The sequence below is a fragment of the Suricata suricatta genome, chromosome 16, assembly GCF_006229205.1.
Source record: "Suricata suricatta isolate VVHF042 chromosome 16, meerkat_22Aug2017_6uvM2_HiC, whole genome shotgun sequence".
In the NCBI taxonomy this organism is placed as follows: Eukaryota; Metazoa; Chordata; class Mammalia; order Carnivora; family Herpestidae; genus Suricata; species Suricata suricatta.
The window spans coordinates 11296304-11312014 of NC_043715.1; the positions used below are offsets into that span (position 1 = coordinate 11296304).

The window sequence follows — 15711 nt, forward strand, 5'->3', positions numbered from 1 at the left end:
GCTGGGCAAGGTACGCACCGTCGCCCTCTCCTCCGGGGTGCCGCCTGAGGAGGGACTGGATGCCCGGATGACAGATCCTTGGGATCGTAAATGCCTCTCCCACTGTGCCTCCTTCCCTGGGTGTGCGCCCAGTTCCCGCCTTGGACTCTTCCGCAAAGTCTTCTTTTTTTTTTTTTTTTTTTTTTTTTGGTGCCCTCCTAGGGCAACTTAGATCCCCAAGTACTGTCTGATGCGATCTTGGTGCACAGGCAAGTCGGCCACAACAAGAAAACGGACTGTGGAAGTCCAGAATATTCTTTTTTTTTTTAATGAGTTATTTACTTATTAAAGTTTTTATTTATTTTGACAGAGAGAGTACATGAGCAGGGGAAGGGCAGAGATAGAGAATCCCAAGCAGGCTCCGAGTTGTAGCGCAGAGCCTGATGTGGGGCTCAGTCTCACAAACCGTGAGATCATGACCTGAGCCGAAATCCAGAGTCAGACACTTAACCAACAGAGCCATCCAGGCAGTCCAGTCCAGAAGATTCTGCCCTGCTTCCCTGGAATGGCCCAAGCCACAGAGACCCTCTAGGGTCTCCTCTCCAAGGTCTGCCAGTGAGTTTCCATTGTGTTGTTCCCTCAGAAAGCTGGTGGGGTAAACTGATCTGTGCTTAAGTAAGGTACCAGGTGGTGCCAGGGGGAGGGGACAGCGAGAAATTAACATTGCATAAGGAGAGCACCACCCTAGTCTGACACACTGGGGTTGTTTGTCCTGCTCCTAACCTGAAATCCCAGCGCTGTGCCAGGACCCAGGTGGAGTCCCTCTGAGTCTCAGATTCCTTGTTCAGAAGGTTGCTGAGAACGCTGAGTAGTCCTGCTCTGCCTGCCTCAGTGGTTTAGTAAATGAAGTACACCATCCAAGTGCTGAGGACTGTAATCTGCACCTGGCCCCCAGCTCCCCGAGACAGCCAGGCTTATGTGAGTATAAATTAGCACTTTGAGGAACACTGGCGATGTCTCATCTGGAGCTGCTCTCAGCCCATGACATAGCAACTTTACTTTTGGTTGATGTCCCGGAGAAGCAGCATGAGGAGGCAGGCTCGTTGGGGATCGTAAAAACCTGGAAACCACCCAGTACCCATCAGGAGAAACGATCAGTTGTGAAATAGTCACGCAGTGGACAGCAGGACAACAGAGAGCCGAGCGAGGAGGCACAGGTGAGCCTCACAGACAACCCAGCAGATGTCCTAAAGTATGATCCCAGGTATCCAAGTTCAAAATCGTGAACATGTCTTGGATGTCTAAAGCTGCAAGTGCACTAAATGCCACTGAATTTTATACTTTAAAATTGTTGGGTTTATGTTAGGTGGATCTCACCTCAAAAGCATATTTTAACATGCAAAAGATATTATACGTTGGTTCAGAATATGTAGAGTATATAATTATATACATAACATACATATAAATATAATTATATATAATGAATGGATGATAGACACTAACCTCAGCATAGAGGTTACCCATCACTGGATAGGGAAGGTTATATGATCAGAGACAGAAAAGGAGCTTCATTTACAGATGTGGTTTTATATCTTGAACTGGGAGCTGAGGACACATTTATTACATTATTCATGATACCTTTATTTTCTAAAGTATTTCAAGACTTCTTTTTTTTTTTAAAGTAGAAAGACAAGCTCACATTGAAACGTGCATTACCCGGTTCATTTTACAGAGAGATGTCCAAGGGATGGATGAGCAGCTCAGGGATGCAGGGGTTGCCGTGGTGATGAGTTTGCATCCCTTCCTGGACTAGCAGGTATTCCAGAATGATATTCCCAGATGGCCCCTGGAACATCTCCCCAGGACACAAGTGACTCACTCAGGCGAACTTCCAGGTGTCCCATCAAGTTCCCCGTTCTCTGAAAAGCAGGCTGGGCAGCCAGGGGGGCAGAGGGGTCTGTGCTTGTGCTGTGCACACCCAGTGGTCAGAGGACTGCTGAGCCGGCCTTCCCCTTACCCACGTGGCCTTGACTGATGCACACAGACAGGACACAAACAGGCCATATGCCAGAAAGATGCTGCAGCAGCCTTGACTTGATGGATGCAAATAAATGATTCCTGACCCAGGTAAATAAGTTTAAATTTGAAGACACCAAAGTGAATTACAGACAATGGGTGGTTTTTCGGTAGAAGGTATGGAGCTGCCCATCCTCAAACTCTGCCCAGCGTCCTGAGCTGTCCGGAGGGCCCTTGGGCCACAACTGAGACCCGGGGCTGCTGTGGATGCCTGCTGTGGGAGGTGTGGCCAGGCTCCTGGGTGTGGACCGTTGCCACCCAGCTCTCTGGCTTTACCTTTTCCGACTGAAATCTTTGCATTGTAACCTAAGCCTGTCTGTGTTTGAGGCACCAGGGCTGACAAATGGAAGACATTTTTTAAGTCTGGAAGCTCTATGGGGCCCTGAGTCTTGGGCAGGGCTGACGCTTCATCAAGACTGTCTCATTTTTACTGCGGTCTTCAGCCGGCCTTCACAGTTCTGTCACAGCTCTTCGTGGAGCTTCATTAAGGGAGCTTTGAATTTGAGGCTGGGGTCCTGAGACATAAGGAGAGGATTCTGCTCATTCCCACTCACATGTCCCCCAGCTCTCCTACATGAACAGTGTCTCAGATGACCCACGTGTGTCCTTAAGAGTGCTGTGGGCAGCTGGAGTTGGAAATGATGAGAATAAGCATCACTGCACATGCCTCTTTGCCTTTGCAATGCAAGTGGTGTTTTCCACAAAACTGCAAATACCCCATGTGGTATAATAAAAAATAATGTTTTTTGTGCACTTCTGGGTTCCTAAAACCCTTGGAATTTGTATGCTAATGGAAGATTCCCTAGATAACTTCAGGATGGAGACAGTCACCAGCACAAAACCACTCCTGTGGCTAAAGGAATAAAACTCTCAGCCTCATCCCTGGACCTCTGGGGAGGGAGGAGAGGCCGGAGGTGGAGTCCAGTCAGGCCGGTGATTTAATCAAACATGCCTGTGTTATGCAATCTGGATAAAAATACCTCAGCCACAAGGTCTGGGGAGCTTCTGAGTTGGGGAACACATCCACGTACTGGGGAGTGTGGCTCACCCCAATTCTCAGGCACATCTCAGGCTCTTGTGCGGTGCCCTTTTGGACCACCTTCATCCGTTTCACCTGTATCCTTTATAACAAACTGTACTAATAAATAGAGCACTTTCCTGAGTCTGTGGGTTCTAGCAAATTATCAAACCTGTTGGGGGTGTTTGCGGGCTGAGCAGGGGTGTGAGTACTCTGAGCCCCCCATTTTCAACTGGCGTCTGAAGTGGGGGCAGTCTTGTGCAACTGAACCTGTCATCTGTGGGGGACAGGAGGGTCTGTGTCAACTCTGGGTAGTCAGTGACAGAACTGAATTGGACTGTTGGACAACCAGGTGGTGTTTGAGAATTTGTTAGACCCCCTTTTTGCATATTAACACCAAACATCTACCACAGGTTGCGTAGAGGCAGCGTCATCTAATGAGAACCCCCATCGAGAGGGACGTGCGTGAGCACGCAGCTTGGCCCCCTGCCTCCCCTGCCCCATTTCCGCATCTATACAGCAAGGAGGAAGGATGAACTAATCCCAGGGAGTGAACACGAGGAATCTGCATTTCCGACAAGCAGTCAGGCGACACTTCTGCGCTCTGAAGTTTGGGAACCTCTGCTCCTTGCCTCCCTCCTTATTAAAAATAAAAGAGCCTCCAGCTACGCAGTTAGGAGAATTCCATCTTCCTTCATCCTCGTCACTTCAAATAATTCAAACTCCTGAATTCCTGCCACATCAGCAAACCTTAACGAATAAGCCCAGGTTTTTTCCCTGCCGTCTTCTGAGACCCACCTGTAGGAGCTTTCTCCTACTTAGAAAGGTCTTGGAAGCCCAGCAAAGAGCCTAGCAGGCAGCCCCGTGAAGCTATCAGCAACTTGGAGAAGCAGCTGAAGTAAGGCCTGGGGAAGCAAGCAAGAAATTCAAACGACAAAATCCACCCAAGTCCCAATAAACACAGCTGAAGAGGCAACGCTTTGCTGCCAGGTCGGCAACAAGACGGTGGGGCCCACGTGCACACACGCACGTGCTCACACCAGCTAAGCTGGGCGTGTAGTGTGTCAGCCAGGTCGCCGTGCAGCTTGGAGAAGACCCAACACTCCTGTCAAAACAAGCCCCGCGAGAGGCAGATCAGCCCGGCGCCCAGCGGCCCAGCCGGCGCGGGTCTCCCTGCCAGCGTGAGCTCTGCCTGCAGCAGGCTTGTCCTCGCTCTTCTCCCTTCTGATGATAGAAGGAAACTGTGCATTGTTGGAAACGTCTAAAGCAGAAAAATTGAACAGAATCTAAATCTCTCATCATCTTACAGAGAAAACTGCTATCTTCATTTTGGGATACTTTCAGATATTTTCCCATGTTTTTACATAATTTTTCTTAAGGCAGTTGGAATTATACTATCCCTGTGCTGCTCAACTCAGAACCTACTGACCACGTGTGGCTATGGATAAGTAGGGGCCCCCAGGTGGCTCAGTCGGTTAAGTGTCCAACTTCAACTCAGGTCATGATCTCAGTTCATTAGTTCAAGCCCCACAACAGGCTTTCTGCTGACAGCACAGAGCCTGAAGCCTGCTCGGATTCTATGTCTCCCCCTCTCTCTCTCTGCCCTTCCCCTGCTTGCACTCTGTCTTTCTCTCTCTCAAAAACAAATATCTTGAAAAATTAAAGATAAATAAATAAATGAAAATTAACATAAAACATTTTTTAAACGTTTTTTTATTTAATTTTGATACAGAGAGAGACAGAGCATGAGAGGGGGAGGGGCAGAGAGAGAAGGAGACACAGAACTGGAAGCAGGCTCCAGGCTCTGAGCTAGCTGTCTGCACTGAGCCTGATGCGGGGCTCAAAGCCACGAACGTGAGATCTGACCTGAGCCGAAGCCGGAGGCTTAACCGACTGAGCCACCCAGGCGCCCCTAACATAAAACATTTTAAGTAGACTCATCCCAAAGTGAGGCTTGAACACACAACCCCAAGATCAAGAGTTGACATGCTTTATGGACTGAGCCAGCCAAGTGCCCCTACATTTAAATTTTAAATTCATTAGAATTCAAAAAAAAAAAAAAAGAATTAAAAATTCAGTTTCTCAGGCACAATAACCAAAGATTTCAAGTGCTTAGTAGTCACATGTGACTAGTGGCTAAAACACTGGACAGTAGGGACACCCAACATTTCCATCATGACAGGATTCTTTTGGATTGAACTGGTATATGCAATTTCGTATTCTCCTTTGTTTAACCTGTAGCGTATACCATGAACGTTTCCCCCATTGACTCAAACATTCTTTGAGAAAACGATTTTAATGGCTGGATAATATGCCATTATGTAGTGTGCCGTAATTTATTAATGCTGGTCTTCCACTGTTGGTCACTGACGTTCCCCACTTCCTGCCGTGATGAACTGCCTTGTCCTTAGATCTTGATCTGTATCCTTGTTTATTTCTACATCACTTCTCCGAGTGGAGTTATCATATCAGGGAAGGCCTGATTTCAAAGCCTTGAAATATGACGTCCATTTGCCTCCCAGAAAGGTCTCCCTCCTCTCTCCAGCAGAGTGGTGGTGCGCCTCTCTTCCTGTGCAAACCCTCTGAAAAGACAAGATTCAGCAAAGCACCTTGCCTGCCAATCTCTGAGCACAGAGCGCAGTGCTTTGGGTGATATGTCTGGAACTAGGAGGAGAATGGCCATGCATGGAGAAGACTGGACTAGATCATGCCTGAGTGCCAGAACCTTCTGTGGTACCCACCCGGCCCAGCCCAGCTCTGTTTCTGGAAGACACATTTGAACAAGGCAGGCATGATGGTTAATCTTATGTGTCAACCAGCCTGGGCTAAAGGATGCCAAGCTAGCTGATAGTACAGGTCTGTAAGGGCTTTTCTGGAAGAGATTAGCATTTGAATAGGTAGACCGAGTAAAGGTCATTTTCACCAGCGTGGGTGGGCGTCATCCAATCTGTGGAGGGCCTGGATAGAACAAAAGGTGGAAGAAGGCCAATCTGCACTCCTCTTGAGCTCAGACATCCTTCTCCCATCCCTGAATGCTCCTGGCTCTTGGAGCCTTTGGACTTGGACTGAGACACATACGGTCAACTCCTGGGTTTCCAGCCCACAGACAGCCGAATATGGGACCTTACAGCCTGTCTGTCTCCTAGAGCTTCTGCTGCTCTGGAACCCAGCTAACGCATCAAGAATACGCCTCAGGACTCAACTCATCACAAATTCCCTTTGTGGTACGTTCATCTGTGAGTTGCTCTAAACACTTTCTGAATCTAGTTAGCCTCTCACCTCTCAGAGCAGAGTGTGTTTTGTGCCCGTAAGAGGCGAGCCTGGGGGCACCTGAGTAGCTCAGTTGGTAAAGCACCCAACTCGTGATCTCAGCTCAGGTCATGGTCTCATGGTTCATATGATCAAGCCCCCCATCTGGCTCTATGCTGATGGCACAGAGCCTGCTTAGGACCTTTCCTTCTCTCTCTCTCTCTCTCTCTCTCTCTCTCTCTCTCTTTCTGTCTCAAAATAACTTTAAAAATTAAAAAAAAAAAAAGAGGTGGGCCTTTAAGGAGTGGCTGGCTGGCTCAGTTGGTAGAATATGCGACTCTTGGGGCGCCTAGGTGGCTCAGTCGGTTAAGTCTCCGACTTCGGCTCAGGTCAGATCTCACGTTCGTGGGTTCAAGCCCCGCGTCAGGCTCTGTGCTGACAGCTAGCTCAGAGCCTGGAGCCTGCTTCTGTGTCTCCTTCTGTCAACCCACACAGTCCAGGAGAGCAGAGCCCAATTCTACTTCTCCACCCGGGTCTGTCTCCATGTTTCCAGGTCCAGCCTGGCATGTCCCTCAGTAAACATCCCTCCATCCCACTCAGAATGGCTGTCATGGGGGTGATATGGAGCCTTATCTTTCTGGAACCTTCCACCAGACATTCCTCCCATCAAACATTGAGCCCAAGGGCCCAGTATAAAGAACTTGCCCTTGCCAGAAGTTATTTTGGAGGCCAAAACTTGCACTAGCCTCCTACATCTGTTTTCTCCCCCTCAGCCTCCAGCATCTTTATTATCCTCATCAGTAAATGCAAGGGTCTCCTTCAGGACCTGTGGGGCAACTGCTGCCTCAGAGGAGCAGGAGAACTAGAAAGCTCCGGGCCAGGAGAGGCAGGCTGGGGGGCAGAGGGTGGAAAGACAAGTCAGGGACTCTGACAGCGGCATTTAGCAGATGCTTCCCCGTTGGGTCCCACAGTGGCCCTGATCCACCCTAGACCCCAGTCCTCCTAGGACGTTTGAACCGGGGCCACCACACTGCACAAGCCTCGGGAGGCTTTTGCCTAGGCTGAAACAGAGGGGTTCCCCGTAATTGCGGGCTGCTTTGCTGTGTTATTGAGCCCCATTTGACAGAGGAAATGAAAACGTGCCTAGAGTGTAAATACCGTGCTGAAGCTCACAAGGCAGGACCATAAACCAGGCCAGCCTGGCACCGGGACCCGCCGCCCCTCCCTGCCCTGCCACTAGAGGCCAAAGGTGACAGGGAAGCTGGATCTTTGCCAAAGTGCAGACCTCACTCCCTGCCGTGAGTTCCTAGTTCCTTCCTGTTTCCACAAGGGTCCGCCTTGCTCCATCCTGGGAGCAGGGAGACTGTGCCAGCGCCCCTGGGGCAGACCCTCCACCTCCTGGCAGCGAGCAGCTGATTGGGGGAGGGAGGGGGCTGGCGCACCGGCCTCGCTGACAATCTACCTGCTGCTCTGGGGACTCACATCGGTGACCTCGGTGTGGCAACAGCTCTTTCCGGCTCTTTAATAATTTAGGGAATGTATACTGCTCAGCCGGGCGCTTCAGCCCTGGATTCAGAAACACAATGCCCTGGGGATTGTTTCCAGTGGAGAGTGAAATTCCACTTGTCACAGTCACCGAGGATGCAGGCCTGTTCCCGGAAGGGGCTCTGCTCTCGGGGTGTTTACAAACATCCTAGAAGACCAGGAGGCCAGCGGCCAGGGCCCTTGGGCTGAGGTGGGGGCCTATGGCTCTGTCTGGCTCAGAGGGCCACTCACGGGGCCCTTGGCAAGTCTCTTCCCCTCCACCTCCTACCTGCTGGGGGAAGGGAGATGGCGATGGCCGGGCCTCAGGATCTGTGAGTGACCGCCGTTGGGGCGGTGGGGGAGCTGGGGGGCTGCTTATTCTGTTTGTTATCATTTCTTCCCCAGCCTCACTTGGTGTCTGCCTCAGGGTGTCAGTTCCCAGAGTGTCTCGGGAACCCACACAGGATGGCTTGTACTTCCTAGGACTTGTACAGGCAAACTCATAACACCAAAAGTAGAATGCTGGTTGGTGGTTGCCAGTGGTTGGGGAAAGGGGGCGTAGGAGGGCTTGTGTTTGGGAGGATGAGAAATTTCTAGAAATGGAGAAGTGTGATGGTTGCAGTGACATTGTGAATGAACCTCATCCCACTGAATTGTATGCTTAAAAATAGTTAAAACAGGGGGCACCTGGCTGCCTCAGTTGGAAAAGCATGAGACTTTTTTTTTTAATGTTTATTTTTGAGAAACAAGTCGGGGAGGGGCAGAGAGAGAGAGGGAGACACAGAATCTGAAACAGGATCCTGGCTCTGAGCTGTCAGCACGGAGCTGGACATGGGGCTCGACCTCATGAACCACGAGACCATCACCTGAGCTGAAGTCAGATGCTTAACTGACTGAGCCACCCGGGTACCCCACGTGTATGAGACTATGGATTTCAGGGTCATGAGTTCGAGCCCCATACTGGAGTGCAGAGATTACTTAAATAAATAAATGTAAAAAAATAGTTAAAATGGTAAATTTCATGTTATGTATGTTTGACCACAATTTAAAAAATTTAAGTTCCTTTATTTATTTTGAGAGAGAGACAGAGACAGAGACAGAGAAGGAGAACCAGCAGGAGAGGGAAAGAGAGGGAGAGAGGATCTGAAGCGCGTTCTGCGCTGACACCAGAGAGCCCTGATGCAGGACTCAAAGGCATGAACTGTGAGATTATGGCCTGAGCCGATGTCAGACACTCAATCAAATGAGCTACCCAGGCGCCCCTGTTTTATCACAGTTTTAAAAGGTGTATACTGAAAAATACGCACAAGTAATGGATGTCCATGTGAGAAACACTGGGAAATAGAGAAAATAATGTTAGTTACACCAAAACCTCATTTCCTCCTCCAAAAACAAACTAGTCTCCTGTGAAATTCCAATCGGTTAAGACAGAAAAAGCCCTATTTATTAACCAGCATAGTACAAACCACTCAGTGGCCCTCCCTAATTACACGCAGGGATCAGCATCCTGCGCCCCCAAGATGATCACATGATACTATGCTCTCTAACCTTCCATATTTTTCCCAGTGCAAATCTATGACATAAATATAAACACATGAATTTTTTGGAAATTAGGATCTACCCATGCTTATTTGGAAGGCTATTTTTCTTCACTTTACAGTGTAGTGTAGGGGTGCCTGGCTGGTTCAGTTGGAAGTATGTGCAGCTCTTGATCCTGGGGTTGTGAGTTTGAGTCCCATGTTGGGTATAGAGATTACTTAGAAAGGGGTGCCTGGGTGGCTCAGTCGGTTGAGCCTCCGGCTTCGGCTCAGGTCAGATCTCACGTTCGTGGCTTTGAGCCCCGCATCAGGCTCTGTGCTGACAGCTAGCTCAGAGCCTGGAGCCTGCTTCTGGTTCTGTGTCTCCTTCTCTCTCTGCCCCTCCCCCTCTCATGCTCTGTCTCTCTCTGTATCAAAAATAAATAAAACATTAAAAAATTTAAAAAAAAGAGATTACTTAGAAATAAAATCTTAAAAACAAAACAATGCATTATAAACATATTTCCATGTCACTCTGTCATTTGTGGTGATACCCGGGATTGCATTCTATCCGTATGTTTAACTGCTGCCCATTATTGAACATGTAGGTTGTTCCCATGTTTTCCTGATAAGAAGGAAAACTGCAAGTTACATCCTTGCATGTATATCTTTGGCTACTCTCTGAGTGCATTTTTTAAGATAAATTCCTAGAATTGCTGGGTCATAGTGTCCCTGCCTGTTCGAGTTTTTTGCCTCATCTTGCCAGACAGCATGCGGGAGCCACATGTCATGTATAGCTTTTCCCACGAGGAGCAAGAGATGCCCTTGAGCTGAGTAAGAGGACTCCTGCCCTGGCCTGACTCAGCCATCACCAGTATTCAGGCCATGGGGACCTGCTGGGGGCTAGTTTGGGGGCTCAGGGGGGCCCCCCCACCATACACATCTGAATCCCTGGAATCTACGATTAGGTTACATTACAAGGCAAACGGTGTTTTGCAGCTATGATTAAATTAAGGGTCTTAAGATGGGGAGGCTATTGTGGATTACCTGAGTGAATCCATGGTAATCACAAGGTTCTTGTCAGAGGGACTCAGGAAGGCCAGAGTCAGAGAAGACATAACGACATAAGCAGAGGTTGGAGTGATGTGGGGCTCCAAGCCAAGGGATGCAGGCAGCCTCTAGAAGCTGAAAAACTCAAGGGAAGGTAGGCTCGAGCCTCGAGCCTCAAGCTCCAGAAGGAATGTAGACCGGCCAACCCACTTTGGACTTTGAACCTCCAGAATTGTACGATAATAAGTTCATGCTGGTTTAAGCCACTGAGTTTGTAGTAATGTGTTACGACATCAATAAGAAATGCATACATCTATCTCCCTCTTGCCACCAGGTCCTAAAACTCCATTGTCTAGGGCATGATGGTCTTCCTCTGCACCCAGTAGCCTGATGAGCTGAACATTACCTCCTCTCCTAACCAGATGCCTCCCAGGCAGAGCATACCCAAGGTTCTGTGAATGGGGGACAGACAAGGAAGTGCCCTGCCCTAGCCCCTGGGACCCATCCTTTTTTTTTTTAATTTTTTTTATTGCTTTTTATTTTTATTTTTGAGAGACAGAGAGAGACAGCTGGAGCAGGGGAGGGTCAGAGAGAGAGGGAGACACAGAATCCGAAACAGGCTCCAGGCTCTGAGCTAGCTGTCAGCACAGAGCCTGACGTGGGGCTCGAACCCACGAACCGTGAGATCTGACCTGAGCCGAAGCCGGATGCTTAACCGACTGAGCCACCCAGGCGCCCCTGGGACCCATCCTTGACCAGACTGTGCAATCACCCAAACTGGGCTTACTTACGGTTATAGGATAAGTTTGAAGTGGTGCCAGGATTGAATCCCAAGGTTGGTGGGCTCCCCATCCATTTCTCTAAGCTGAGCATCTCTTTCTGTGCCAGTCTGACTTGCCTTCCCTGGGAGAGGCAGTCATTCACACTTTAGAGTAAGACAGGACATCTAGCTGGGTACTTCCCCACACATTGATGTGATGTTACTACAGAGTAGTAGAACTCCACTCTTTAGTTGAAAGCCAGGCATAGGGTGGTAGTTCCTATTTTATTTATTTAATAAATGTTTTATTATACATTTTTGGGTCAGAGACAGAGCACGAGCAGGGGAAGGGCAGAGAGAGAGGGAGACACAGAATCTGAAGCAGGCTCCAGGCACCGAGCTGTCAGCATAGAGCCCAACACAGAGCTTGAACTCACAAACTGGGAGACCATGACCTGAACCGAAGTTGGACGCTTAACTGACTGAGCCACCCAGGCGCCCCAAGGTAGTTCCTGTTTTCATCCACTCCAGAGCTCACAGGGCCCCACTGGCCACCCTCAACCCTAAAATCTCCTTCTAGATCTCCTTCAAATAAGTTTAGTTCTTACTCTCCATAGGGAGCTGCATACCCACACCTGGCTCATGCATGTGGCAATGATGGTCCTGCTATTTAAAAAGCAAAGGTTTTGTGCCAGGTCCAATGCTCCAAAGTTCACCTAAGTCATTCAACTGAATCCTCTCAACCATCCATTTCACAAAACTGAGCCCCAGGCAGGTGTAACTCACATGCACAAAATGATTCAGACCCAAGCAGCAGAGCAGGATTCAAACCAGGCAATCTGACTCCAGAGCCAGGAGCTTCCTGGAGTCAGCCTGTGGGAGCATTTCATTTGGCTTACCCAACATTCCAAAATCTAGACCTTTTATAAAGAACAATCTGGATTTCTAGAGTCTCCTGAAAAATCCAGTTCCACCAACTGGAAGAACTCCCAATAACCAAAGCAAGATCAGTACATGCAAGAAAATAAAGTAGTATTGGATTATAATCAATCCAAGGTATAAAACAAATGTCCACGAGTTCATACTGATATAAATAAATGCATAAGTAAATAAATGAAGAGGAGACAAATTTCCCATGCAGGAGAATTCCAGATGGGTTTTTTTTCCAGTTTTTTGGTAAACATCTATTTATTTTTGAGAGAAAGAGACAACGGGAGGGGGAGAGGAACAGAGAGAGAGGTAGACACAGAATCCAAAGCAGGCTCCAAGCTCTGAGCTGTCAGCACAGAGCCCGACAGAGGGCTCAAACTCACGAACTATGAGGTCATGACCTGAGCTGAAGTTGGACGTTTAATCGACTGAGCCACCCAGGTGCCCCCAAAGGTTTTTATGTGGATACTCTGTCCTAAGGAGGTGGAGCCTAACTCCTAACTCCAAAGAGTACAGAATAGAAAGCAGGGAGAAAACCTAACAAACATTCTGTCAGCCACATAATCAAGGTCAACATCAATGGTGTTCAGTGCTATTGATGGTATGTGTCCTTGTTACCATGTGTGAGGATGGCATTTTACTTCTGAAGTCTTCCTAAAAATCCATACCCCCAGTGTAACCTGAGAAAAACACCTGGCAAATTCCAGTTGAGGGACATTCCATGAAATCCCTGACAAGTACTCATCAAAACTATCAGGGTCATCAAAAGCAAGGCAAGTCTGAGAAACGGTCACAGCCCAGAGGAACCTCAGGACACCTGACAACTAAATGTAATCCGGGATTCTCAGTGGGATCTTGGAACAAGGAAGGGAAGAGACAGTAGGGAAAGACCAAGGCAGTCTGAACAGAGGGTGCACATTAGCTAATAAGGACGTATCAATGTTAGTTCATCAATGGTGACCAATGCACAAGCACTGCAGAGGCTCACTGTGTTCTCCTGGGCCAGGAGTCCCTCTGTTAGAGAGGTCCCTGGTTACCCTGAGTGGGGGTGGGGAGAAGGAGCCACCTTGCAGGCCCTGGCCTTCTAGATGTGGCAAGGCTCAGGGGACAGAGGGCTGGGTGTTCAGAGAGCTGGGTATGAAGCTTGTCTCTGACCAGATTTACAACGTGGCAGTGTCCAAATTCCCTTCCCTCCCAGTCTCAGGAACAATAACCCCTGTCTCCCTGGGGCCCTGGTCAGCCCTCGGGGATCCTCTTAGGGTTCTGGCAACTGCTCAGGCAGCCCAGCTGTTGCTTCTGGTGTGAACTGGTAGTCGGGAGGCCCCCAGAGCCTGTCCTCTGCAGCACTGAGTCATCCTGGGATCATTTTCCTGCTGTGGAATGGGGCCTCGGGGAGATGCAGTGAGGGATGCAACACCATAACCCAAGGCGCTGCGTCCCTGCCTTGGAGTAAGTGGGGGTCTGGCCAGGGATCTCTTGTCCTGTGCTCAGGGATGAGTTAGTGGTTCCCTCCCTGAGCCAGCAGCTGTAAGCCATTGTTGGGGGCCAGTGAGAGGCAAGGACTAGATGGTCTGGAGGTCAGGACCCCAGCTGCACCCCTCCCCTGGGCTTCCATTTCTCCATACTCAGGGGTATGGAGGGAGTCTTTCCCCACTGCTCACCTAGTTCTGGCCTGGGCACCTAGAGAAAGGGCTGACGGGACAGGACACAGAAAGAGTGGGTTTGAAGAGAGTGGAAGTGGGAGAGAAGGAGGCAAGGGGAGCCTGGGCTCGAGGAGGAAGGCTCAGTGAGGCGGGGGAGGGGGGCAGGCACCTCAGACAGCGGGCGTGTGTGGCTGGGAGCCCGGCGCCAGGCTGAGCGGCTGCTCCCACCTCAGGAGCCCTGGTGCCAGCTGGACGCTGGCGGGTGGGCACGGGCAGGGCTCCCTGCCAGCCGCACACAGAGCACCCTTTGAGGAGGTGGCAGCTGTCGGCCCAGACCCCTCCCTGCTTGCCGGGGTCCTGCCTGCTCCCTGCTGTAATGCCTTGCCTGGCGCTGGGCTGGGGAAACCAAGGTGTGTAACTGGCGAACCCCAATCAAGGGGGCAGGTGAAGCTGCTTAGGCGGAGCCGGAAGGGGCCCCAGCTCCTCAGTCCTAGCATCAGGACTTGGACCTCAGAGCAGGGCTCAATCTCCCCCTTTCTTGCACCTCGAGTACCCCTCTCATTGCTGGTGGCCACTGCTAGGAGTCTCTCCAGGATCGTCCTAGAGAAAGACAAGGCAGCCCCACCTCTTGGGGAAGAAGGCTGGAAAGCCTCCTAAGCCCCAATGGATGACCAGCTAATGGGGGATTTTGCAGCCTGGGGAGCTGGGGGCCGATCCGAGTCTCTGAGGACACTCACCTCATCTGTTCCCCCGTCCTTCTTCTGCTCAATCACCTCAGGACATTCGGCACTGCACACCTGGCAGACAAAAGAGCCTGTAGCCCTGGGCACTTGCGCCCAAGGATTTCTCGATTTCTCGGTGGCCCAGGTCCCCCACCAGGCCACAAGCCCACATCTGCTGCCAGCCAACCTCATGGAGTCAGTTCTCCCTTTCCTCACGGGACTGACCCGGCCCCCCAGAACCTTGGTCTAGGGGCTCACTCATCTTTCCTGGACAGTAGCAGCCCATTCCTGGGTGCAGTGTTGCCCAGGACTGCCCCCCAGGTGGCAGGGACCAGCTGTAAGTGGCGGGTGGCAGACCAGAGTGGTCAGACTGCTGGTTCTGCCTTATTGTAGCCGAGGGATCTCAGAACCTCAGTTTATTAGAAGGAACATGAGAAACAGCCAGCAAGGCCTACCTGACAAGGGGTGGGAAATCGGGGCGCACACGCATGTGCCCTCTACCTGTGGACACCACGTCAGATGGGGAAGAGCTGAAGAAATTGGAGATGTTTAACCCTAGGGAAGAAAGGCCGGGGCGTGAAGGCTTGTCTTGCAGTGTCTGAGGGTTGGTCCCTGGCGCAGGGCAGCCTGGCTCCGGGTGGCCCTTGAGTGGGGGGTGGGGGATTATGGGGAGACAGGATCCTCCCAAATGGCCAGTCCAGCTCTGCCCGACAACCGACAGCGCGCCAGGCTGTTCCCAGGCGGTCGGGAGCTCCCGGGCACTGAGGCAGGAGCAGTGGGAGTGCAGAGCAGGCGGAGGTCCGGGCAGCAGCGTGGGGGTGCCCGCCCCTTTGGGCTTTCAGCGGGAGGAGCGGGGAGGGTTTCTAGGAGCCCTGCGAGGCTGACCTGCAATCGCCTTCAGACACAGGGACTGGGAGCCCCGCCAGACCACAGGGCAGGCGCCCAGCATCCTGGGCTGGGCAACGTGGGGGGTGGAGGCTCCGGTCTCCAGAAGTGGGTGGGCGAACAGGAGACGATGCGACGCGAGGTGGCCCTCCGAGGATGGGTAAGGGGTGGAGACCGAGCCTCCTCGCCGCGTTGGGCCGACAAAAAAATGCCACGGTCCGGGGTCCTCGCCTTTAACGCGGCCCCCGGGGAGGAGACGGGAGGGGGAGGGGCGGCGCGGGGCGGCGCATGCGCGGCGCGGTCTGGAGCCGCCGGACCGTCCGGCTGCCGGGAGCGCGCAGGAGCCCGCGGGGATCCC

The 15711-nt window shown here is 51.0% G+C and overlaps 1 protein-coding gene and 1 long non-coding RNA gene across 2 annotated transcripts in view; one reads left to right on the top strand and one right to left on the bottom strand.

The window, feature by feature from the left end:
• Nucleotides 1-5161: 5161 nt before the first annotated feature.
• On the bottom strand, nucleotides 5162-15503 carry LOC115280260. The gene is made up of 3 exons (XR_003903726.1): nucleotides 15354-15503; nucleotides 14484-14543; nucleotides 5162-5655 (listed from the first exon to the last, which is right to left on the bottom strand). It is a non-coding gene; the product is annotated as an uncharacterized LOC115280260 (long non-coding RNA).
• The window catches only part of BCAR1 (BCAR1 scaffold protein, Cas family member), a 37259-nt gene continuing 37016 nt past the window's right edge, over nucleotides 15469-15711 (top strand). Inside the window, exon 1 of the mRNA XM_029925023.1 lies at nucleotides 15469-15513. Coding sequence (XP_029780883.1) covers nucleotides 15484-15513 — 30 coding nt within the window. The 5' untranslated portion in view covers nucleotides 15469-15483. The remainder of the gene's footprint in view (nucleotides 15514-15711) is intronic.